This window comes from Elaeis guineensis, chromosome 3 (genome assembly GCF_000442705.2).
Source record: "Elaeis guineensis isolate ETL-2024a chromosome 3, EG11, whole genome shotgun sequence".
Taxonomy (NCBI): domain Eukaryota; kingdom Viridiplantae; phylum Streptophyta; class Magnoliopsida; order Arecales; family Arecaceae; genus Elaeis; species Elaeis guineensis.
This window is the reverse complement of record NC_025995.2, coordinates 107,776,093-107,785,740: the sequence shown is the minus strand read 5'-3', so window position 1 is coordinate 107,785,740 and position 9,648 is coordinate 107,776,093. Positions and strand designations below refer to the sequence as shown.

General features: G+C 41.6%; 2 protein-coding genes across 2 annotated transcripts; one reads left to right on the top strand and one right to left on the bottom strand.

Moving 5' to 3' along the window:
• The first annotated feature begins 1,553 nt into the window (after positions 1 to 1,553).
• LOC105041552 (G-type lectin S-receptor-like serine/threonine-protein kinase At2g19130) lies at positions 1,554 to 4,127 on the top strand. Its single transcript, XM_073253283.1, has one exon. The coding sequence runs from the start codon at positions 1,599 to 1,601 to the stop codon at positions 3,903 to 3,905; it is 2,307 nt and encodes a 768-aa protein (XP_073109384.1). The 5' UTR covers positions 1,554 to 1,598; the 3' UTR covers positions 3,906 to 4,127.
• A 1,552-nt stretch (positions 4,128 to 5,679) lies between these two features.
• Positions 5,680 to 8,388, bottom strand: LOC105041087 (G-type lectin S-receptor-like serine/threonine-protein kinase At2g19130). The gene has a single exon (XM_010917887.4). The coding sequence runs from the start codon at positions 8,339 to 8,341 to the stop codon at positions 5,924 to 5,926; it is 2,418 nt and encodes an 805-aa protein (XP_010916189.2). The 5' UTR covers positions 8,342 to 8,388; the 3' UTR covers positions 5,680 to 5,923.
• Positions 8,389 to 9,648: the final 1,260 nt, after the last annotated feature.

Sequence of the window (9,648 nt, the reverse complement as noted above, 5' to 3'; positions counted from 1 at the left end):
GGGCATACAAACTTTACCATGAAAAAAAAATATTACAAGAGGAGACCTCACCCTCAATCCTCGTACACTCAATTTTTTCCTCACAGGAAGTTCTTCCTCGCAAAAACTCTCTTTAGAAAAACCCCCCCTAAATCTCTGAAGTGACCGCTGTCCGCTGTCAAGAAACCTCCTACTCCTCCTCTCAGCATCACGCGTCTCTCTCTGTCCGTGGGCTCTCGATTTTTCGCCTGATGAAAACAGTGCCGCGCACCACTAATCTCGGGTTCTTAGGTGTTCTGTTGGATGAAAACCACCACACACCATCCTGTTTCACGATCAGGCCCTTTTAAAGGCTTTAAACTTGACTTAGATTAGGATTAGGAATCCTAATATGGTCCAAACAAAACTCAGAAAACTCCTAAAATCGTTGGATCTCGATCAAAATCAACCTACGTCTTCTGATCGCACGTCGATTCACAGAACAGTGCCGTGGACCGTGAGAAATGCCCATGTGATCGTTGCAGCTTCCTGTGCACCGTCCGATCTACGGTGGACTGGGCTACAGGCTCCCAGCAGGCCGCGTAGGCCTGGGCTGCACCCGCGCGCTCGTGTGCTTAGTCCTGGGCTGGTCCGCAACGCAGCCGTGCTTGAGCCACGCCCCGCCGCCAACGGCCACGCCGCCGCCACTCGCCGGCAGTCCTCTGCTGCTTCGAATTCCGTGCCGACTTCAATCGCTTGTATCTTGGCCATCCGGACTCCGTTTGAAGTGATCTTAATCTCGTTGAACTCCATTTTTTGTTGCGGACCTCGCTATAAGCTTAATGTGGACCGAATCTCGAGGCATCAAATCTTAACACCCTTATGGTTTCTACAAAATTATAATATCCAAATGCATTTTTGATGTGGATATTTACTTTCCTTGCATCACCAAGGAAGCTGATATACCACAAAAAAAAAAAAAAGCAATTTAAACTTTAAATCTCATGAAGGGCCATACCAAGAAAGGGAGCCACTCTGTGGGCATTAACTTCCACCGGAAGAGAAAGAATGATAATGGCAACACCAACAGGAAGCGATGGTCATTTTTTTCCCCTGTTAATTTTGAGAATTTGGGAGGAGGGTTAACGTGTTTCCAACGCACAGAGAATATTATTTGGAAGGAGAATTCAAAAGCACGTCCGGTGCCATCTTTTTGGATTGGACCTCCATTATGACGAGGTGGATTTCCAAGTCAAACGTTCGACACCAACTGCCTGGAACCAATTCTGCATTGCTAGACTGACTTAAATCTTTGGAAAGTCAAGACATGCTTTTGCTGTAATACTGAAAAACATGGAAACTCTAGTCTTGACTAAGTCAATGTTTGACGCCAACTGGTAAGCTACCTAGAACCAAATCTACATTGCTAGGTTTCCAAGTCCTGGGAGCACCATTTCTGTTTCTACTTATCCAGAAATTACATTACAGATTATCTTTCTTCAAAGATAGCTACCAAAATGAGGCCTTTGCTCACTGCCCTTCTGTTGCTTTGCCTCTTTCTTTTCATCTCCTCTGGTTCTTCAGTCCAGATTACGGGTGATACCCTCAGTCAGGGCCAATCTCTCTCGGGAAACCAGACCATGGTATCCAGGGGTGGCAATTTCGAGCTTGGTTTCTTCACCTCAGGTAATCCTCACAAGTATTATTTGGGCATTTGGTATAAGAAAGTCTCTAAACAAACTGTAGTTTGGGTAGCAAACAGGGAGAGACCTGTGTTTAACACTTCATCTTCAGAGTTAAAACTATCTAAAAATGGTAATCTAAACATTGTCATGCACTCAAAAAACATTATCTGGTCATCCAGCTCAATGTTCACTGCTTCAAACTCCACAATCGCAGTGCTCCATGACGATGGCAACCTTGTCATAAAAGATGATTCTAACTCTCATTTTTCTTGGCAAAGTTTCGATCACCCAACAAATACATGGCTACCTGGTGCGAAGTTGGGGTATGATAGGTTCAGCAAAGAAAACCGTTACCTCACTTCATGGAGGAATTCCGAAGATCCTTCACCTGGGCTATTCTCTGCTGAGGTCAACCCCAATGGCTTCCATCATTTCTTGCTGATTAGCAGGAACCGACAATACTGGCCTTCCGGGATTGAGGACATCCTGCTTTTCAGTTCAATCCCGGCATTAAAGAAGTTCTACAGCTTCAACTACGTAACAGATGGGAACACGAGCTACTTCAATTATTTTGTTCATGATAGTTCTGTTATCTCAAATTACATGTTAGATTTCACAGGCCAAATGAAGCGGCGAGTATGGAACAACGAGATACGGGATTGGGTAGTGCATTGCATTTTTCCATCCGATCCATGTGATGTGAATACACTCTGCGGACCCTTTAGTAGCTGCCGCAACTACAGCTCTCCCTCCTGTGAGTGTTTGCGAGGCTTTGAGCCACTGTCTATGGAAGATTGGAATTTAGGCGATCACACTGGAGGGTGTGTCAGAAAAGCTCCATTGCAGTGCGGAGAAATAGATGGCTTCATGAAGCTATCCAATGTGCAGTTGCCGGTTAGTCCTGAGCCACTAGCCCTGGGCAGTGCAAAAAAGTGTGAAGTAGCTTGCTTTAATAAGTGTTCCTGTGTTGCTTACTCTTATGACAAAGGGTGTTTAATTTGGAATGGTGAAATTCTAAACCTCAAAACATTGTCTGATAGTGCGATCAGTGAAGGAGGATCAGGAGTTCTTTATCTTCGTCTTGCTTCTTCAGAGCTCATGAGGCCTAATAATGAGAAGAGTTGGGAGTATGCTGTGGTCATTTTTAGTTCGGTGGCAGGTTTTGCTCTCATCACCGGCATTGTTTTAGTTCTGATTTGGAGATTCTGGAAGACACCAGAAGTTGCAAGTTCAGAGACAGTTCAAGGTTTTCTTGTTATGTTTGATTACAAAGTTATAAGGAGGGCCACGAAGGACTTCTCAGAGAAGCTTGGCCAAGGAAGCTTCGGGACTGTGTTTAAAGGAATACTGTCAGACTCAACTGTAATAGCTGTTAAGAAACTTGAAGGTCTTTGTCAGGGGGAGAAGCAATTCAGGACGGAAGTAAGCACAATTGGGATGATTCACCATGTCAATCTAGTCCATCTTCGTGGCTTCTGCTCTGTAGGTGATGTAAGGCTACTGGTTTATGATTATGTTCCCAGAGGTTCATTAGATTCATATTTGTTTAGTAATGATTTTGAAACCTTAAACTGGGATCAAAGGTTCCAAATTGCACTGGGAGTTGCAAGAGGATTGACCTATCTCCATGAGAAATGCAGAGAATGCATCGTGCACTGCGACATCAAGCCTGAAAATGTACTTTTGGATGTGGGTATGTGTGCAAAGATTTCGGATTTTGGTATGGCAAAGCTCATTGGTCATGAATTTAGCCAAGTGTTGACGACTATGAGAGGAACCATTGGCTATCTGGCACCAGAATGGCTCTGTGGTTCTTCTGTCACTCCAAAAGCCGATGTCTATAGCTATGGATTGGTGCTGCTCGAAATAATCTCAGGCAGGCGAAACACGGACAGATTGGAAGACGGGAAATTTCTTTATTTCCCTGTCTGGGCTGCAATCAAGCTCCATGAATGTGACATTCTTTGCTTACTAGATGAGAAATTGGAAGGCAATGCCAATGTAGAAGAGCTTAGCCGAGCTTGTAAGATTGCTTGTTGGTGTATTCAGGATCTAGAGAGCAATAGGCCAACTATGGCACAGGTCGTTCAACAATTGGAAGGTCTTTCAAATGTCAGCATGCCTCCCATCCCTCGGTTACTTCAGAAACTTGTCATGGATGACAGCAAAGGTGATAGGGATGCCGAATTCTTCAGCACCTCAGAGTCTTCAGAGGAATTCTCACGCAGCTCAAAAATAGATCATTCGAAGGTGACCATGTGAATTCCACATATTGAGTGGATGATCATGTTGACATCTTGAATTCTTTGATTAGTTCTGCTTGATATCAACTATAGCGATGGTAGAATGAATGCCTTTCCCGAACTCCAGTGAAGTGATATATTTGTAGTTCTCATAGAAGAAGCTTTTAGTTTCCTTCTCCTTTACCTCTCTTTCTGTACTATGTAACCCTTGGCCTCTTTTCAGTGTGTCACCTTTCATTTCTTATCGAAAAGCAATGTGATTTTCATCTTTTAGTAAAGAAATTTTCTTATAGATGTTCCTTCAAGAGTGACATATTCTGAGTCTGCAGTCCCTCGAAACAAAGCATGAGGGTCATAGGAAACTACCAAAGCACCCTTCCCACTCTTCTCATCCCATCAAGGGAGGTTGCACACTTCTTTCCATTTTGTGGGCTTATTAAAACTGAGAAGATTCTCAGAACATACCTGAAGGAGAATATGATTCTGGATGGTGCTTGTAAAATTGCGACGTCCAAGTGCATTCTTGATGTGGTTTTTCACTTGTATCTCCGAAGAGACAATATGGCAGATACAAGTTAAATAACCCCATGATGGGCTGTACCAAGTTGGTGTTCCGCTCTATTGGCATTATTTCAATTGGAAGAGGAGATTAGAACAGCTTTATTTGAAGTCCTCCTATCACGGTGGACTGCTTATCATATAAACTCAGTTAATCTCTGAATACTAGTCATAAAGGTGATGTAAGAGTCTGAAGTTCATACGAATCACAATCATACCTCTCGTAGTAGGGATTTCTGTGATTTTCGTTGGGATTGTATGATATATTTCAGCTCCAATCTACAGTCTAAAGAATAAATACAGAACTAGATTTGAAAATAGCCTGGATATCCATCTATATCCTTTTTTGCATTTTTAAGGTTGATATATGGATCTTTATAAATTCTTCCAAATTCACATATGGAAATGGATATTGATTTATTATTTGCATATGGATATCGATCTCCGGACACCGGGTTGAAGATATTGTTATGTACATTGTCATATCATAGAGATGATTCTTGCCGATGTTATAATTTATTTGGATTATAATTCGAGTTGTAAGGCTACTTTTACATTGCTTACTTTTAGAGATTTATCTCATCATGTTTTTTCGCCTGAGTCTTATCTTCAATACTTGGCTTATATATTGCGGATATATGATTCACATCTGTCATATCTGATTCTTATCTGTATTTGCATTAATCCAGTTTTTCGATAAGAAATTTGCATCTGTTTTTGCTTATACAACAGCGACTATTCTTATTTGCGCATGTATTTGTATCAGCTGAACATAAATGGATATGTATACACAATTATTTGACCATTTCCAAGTCCATTTTCAACCCCTCATAGAAGGAAAATATGCATAAGCAGACTGATATCTGCCTTTTGCTGATGAACATGAATACAGATAAGAAAATGTACGAAATAATAGAAGTAATAACAATATTTGGATAAATGAAGCAATTAACATGGACAAGTGCCTTCCGTGGATTTATGAGTAGAGAACTTGTTACCCATTCTATAGAGTCAAAATAATCAGGGCAGAGCGAGGAGTACAAATCAGTAAGCTCATCACAAGTATAAGATATTGTGTTTAAAACTGAAGAGAAGAGAGGGAACAACTGTAGAAAAGATCAACCACAGCTAGTTACTGTAGTTGAGGATTAACCTAAGGTGTTATTCTAAAGGAGTTACAAGAAGGTGGGACATTCTACCATTTCTATATAACATCAAATAGACATGGCCAAATATTCCACTAATACAACATGATTCTTTATTTAGTACATGTCTAAAAGATCAGCCACAGCTATTTACTGTAATTGAGGATTAACCTAAGGTATTATTCTAAGGGAGTTACAAGAAGGTAGGACATTCTACTATTTCTATATAACATCAAATGGACATGGCCAAATATTCCACTAACACAACATGATTCTTTATTTAGTACATGTCTACCAATCTCCATGGCATGCTTTAAACTTGAGCAGCATAGAATTACCCTGTAGACTCTGACAAAGTGCTAATGCGGGAATCCACGACAAGTTTCTGAAGCAAACTAGGGATCGGAGGCATTCCCATATCTAAAACTCCCTCCAATTGCTGAACCACATGTCCCATTGTTGGTCTACTGCTTTCTTGATCCTGAATACACCAGCAAGCAATTTTGGAAGCACGACTAAGCTCTTCGATGTCGGCACCTCCCTCCAACTTCTCATCTAGTAAGCAAAGACAATCACCTTCATTCACTTTGATTGCAGCCCAGAGAGGGAAGTACCCAAATTCTCCATCTCCTATTCTGTCTGTGTTTCGCCTGCCTGAGATTATCTCAAGGAGCATCAATCCATATGTATAAACATCAGCTTTTGGAGTGATGGCAGAGCCTGTGAGCCATTCTGGAGCTAGATAGCCAAAAGTTCCTCTCATGCTTGTCAGTACTCGGCTAAATTCATGACCGAGGAGCTTTGCCATACCAAAATCTGCAATCTTTGGACACATATTCATATCTAAAAGTACGTTCTCAGGCTTGATATCGCAGTGCATGATGCATTCTCTACATTTCTCATGGAGATAAGCTAAGCCTCTGGCAATCCCCAGTGCAACTTGGTACCTCTGCTTCCAGTCTAAGATTTTGGAGCTACTTTTGAACAGATATGAATCTAACGAACCCCCGGGTATGTAATCATAAACTAGTAGCCTTTTATCACCTTCAGAGCAGAATCCAAGGAGACGGACTAGATTAACATGTTGAATCATCCCGATCGTGCTTACTTCCATCCTGAACTGCTTCTCCCCTTGCCTAACACCTTCAAGTTTCTTGACAGCAATGACGGTTGAGTCTGGCAAAATTCCCTTGAACACAGTCCCAAAACTTCCTTGCCCGAGTTTCTCGGAGAAATCCTTGGTGGCCCTCTTTATAGCTTTGTAATCGAATGGAACCAGAAAACCTTGAGCTGCCTCAGGATTTCCAAGAGTAGGCTTCCAACAGAATCTCCAGATCAACACCAAAACAAAGCTGGTGATAAGAACAAGAGCTACCACAGAGCTGATGACAGCCACAGTCCTCAACTTCTCAGATTTAGGCCTCGCCAGCTCGGAACCAGCAAGCCGAAGATAAAGAACTCCTAACTTTGCATCATTATTCGAACTTACAGACAGTTTTTTAAGGTTGAGAAAATCCCCGTTCCACATCAAACACTTGGAACCATAAGAAAAAATAACACATGAACAATTCTTCAAGCAAGTGGATTGACACTCTTTTGCGCTGCTGACTGCTAAAGATTCAGGATTGGTGGGCAGCTGCACACCGGACAACTTCATGAATCCATCATTTTCATCGCACTGCAGAGATGTTTTTCTAGCACAACCTCTGGTGTGATCACCTAAATTCCATTCTTCCATGGACAGAGGCTCAAAGCCTTGCAAACACTCACAGGAGGGAGAGCTGTAGTTGCTGCAGCTACTGAAGGACCCACAAAGAGCATAAACATCGCATGGATCCCTTGGAAGAGAGCAATACAATGTCCAGTTCTGTGTGGTTGGGTCCCATTGCTGGCGTATCATAAGGCCTGTGAAATCCAACATGAAGTTCGAGATAGAGGAAGTGTCGCGGACATAGTAACTGAAGTAGTTCACATTCATGTTGGCGACATAGTTGAAGTTGAAGAAGTAGTTTGATCTCATTTCTGGGATCGCACTAAATATTTGCCCATCCCAAACCCCAGTAGTCCAGTACTCTCGAGTCCTGTTAGCCAGAAAGAAGAACTGACTGATGCCTTTCGAGCTGATCTCGACAGAGAAGGGCCCAGGTGAAGGATCTTCTGAATTCTTCCACGAAGTGAGGAAACTGTCCACCTTGTCGAGCTTATCATACCCCAACTTAGCTCCAGGGAGCCATGTGTTTGTTGGGTGATCAAAGCTTTGCCACAAAATATGAGAACTGTACTCATCTTTTAACATGAGATTACCATTGTCAAGGAGCACTGCGATTGTGGAGTTTGAAGCAGTGGAGGTTGAATTGGATGACCAGATTTGGTTTTTGGAGTGCGTGAGCACTAGATTGCCATCTTCAGATAGATTTAGCTCTGAAGCTGAATCATTGACGCCAGGTTTCTCCCTGTTCGCCACCCAAACTACAGTTTGCTTGGAGACCTTCTTATACCAGATGCCTACATAGTACTTGTGGGAGTTACCTGGGGTGAAGAAACCAAATTCGAAGTTGCCACCCTTGGACACTAAGGTCTGGTCCCCAGAGAGAGACTGGCCTCGAGAGAGGGTATCGGTAGCAGCATGGAGTTTGGCACGGGAGGAGAAGAATGGAAAGAAAGGAAGCAACAGAAGAGAAGTGAACAAAAGTCTGATGACAGCCATATCTGTTCTGATTAGAAAGAGTAAATCAAGTGATGCCCATTTCATGCGTTCGGCAGTTGAGAGACTGAAAGAAAGTGAGCAATGAATGAAAGCTAATCCATTGGTTAGTGTTCATTTTCTGATCTTGATGTTTACAAAAACTTGTTTAATTATTAGTCTCATATGGTGCATGAATGAGTTGGTTACATGTCACATGGTGCATGAATGAGTTGGTTACACGTCCATCTCCATCTATGAGAAAAATCCCTCATTGAATGGTTCACATGCAGCATCATTAAGAAGATATTAGAAACCAAAAAGCTGGGAAATTAAGATCACGATCGTCACATTAAAGAAATTAATTAGGGGTACAAACCAATTAGTATGATCTGCAATTAACTGGACAGGTTAAAGTAATTTCTTAAAATCAGCTTAGAGTGTGAAAGGGCCAAAAAGTCGCGTACGTGCTGGAGCTATCGGTCATCTGATTGCTCTAATTACTGCCTCTTATCCGTGAATTATTCCAGATATTTTATTTCCAAAGTTGAAAAAGTTGCCATTAAGAACCTTTTCCACAAGAAAGCATCCGCTGACTGCTAACGGTCTTTCACATCACTTCTACTCTCTTTCCCTTTCCTACTTCATAGAAAACTGGTTCGAAACTTTCGAAGTGGAAGAGAGAGAAGAAATTGACAGCATTTCCTAGTCTTCAAGATGGTAATTCATCTTCAGACCCCATTCACATATACATGCACGAGCTAATCTCAGAAGTCTTCCGTGCATTGCACTCGGGGCACGGCAGTTGTAAACTGTGCCCTTCCCTTTCCAATGGCACTGACTTTTATTTCACCCTACCTCACTAACTAACAAAACCTGAGAGCTGATTTCATTTAGTCCAGTAGAAATTAAAAAATAAGACGACTAAAACTAGTTTCATAAATTTTTGCTCCATATATATATATATATATATATATATATATATATATATATATATATATATATATATATATATATATATATATATATATATATATTCTGCACAATTGAATTCTTGATTGAAGAAAAGTTTATGATGAACCATCTTTACCTCTATCTCTCAGATGAAAACCTGAGAACAGAAAAGAGAAGAAGAGTGATAAAATAAAGGCGAGCAAAGAAAAATTTATAATCAATATAAAGAAGAATTCGAAAAGTTAGATAAAAGGGGAGGCATCCTCGAGGATGAGGTGGTACTGCTTGAGGGCGGTCTGGGTCTTGCAGCAGTCACAGTAGGCGTAGAGGAGGAGAGAGCGGTCCAACCAGAGTGGTCGAAAAAGGGTACATGGAGTTCCCAACCGTTATGTGATGTGTTATCTATCGTGGGATTTGGCGTT

What these genes read in the sequence shown, in the direction of transcription:
- LOC105041087 (XM_010917887.4), bottom strand. Translation starts at nt 8,341, where the DNA reads ATGAAATGGGCATCACTTGATTTACTCTTTCTAATCAGAACAGATATG.
- LOC105041552 (XM_073253283.1), top strand. Translation starts at nt 1,599, where the DNA reads ATGGTATCCAGGGGTGGCAATTTCGAGCTTGGTTTCTTCACCTCAGGT.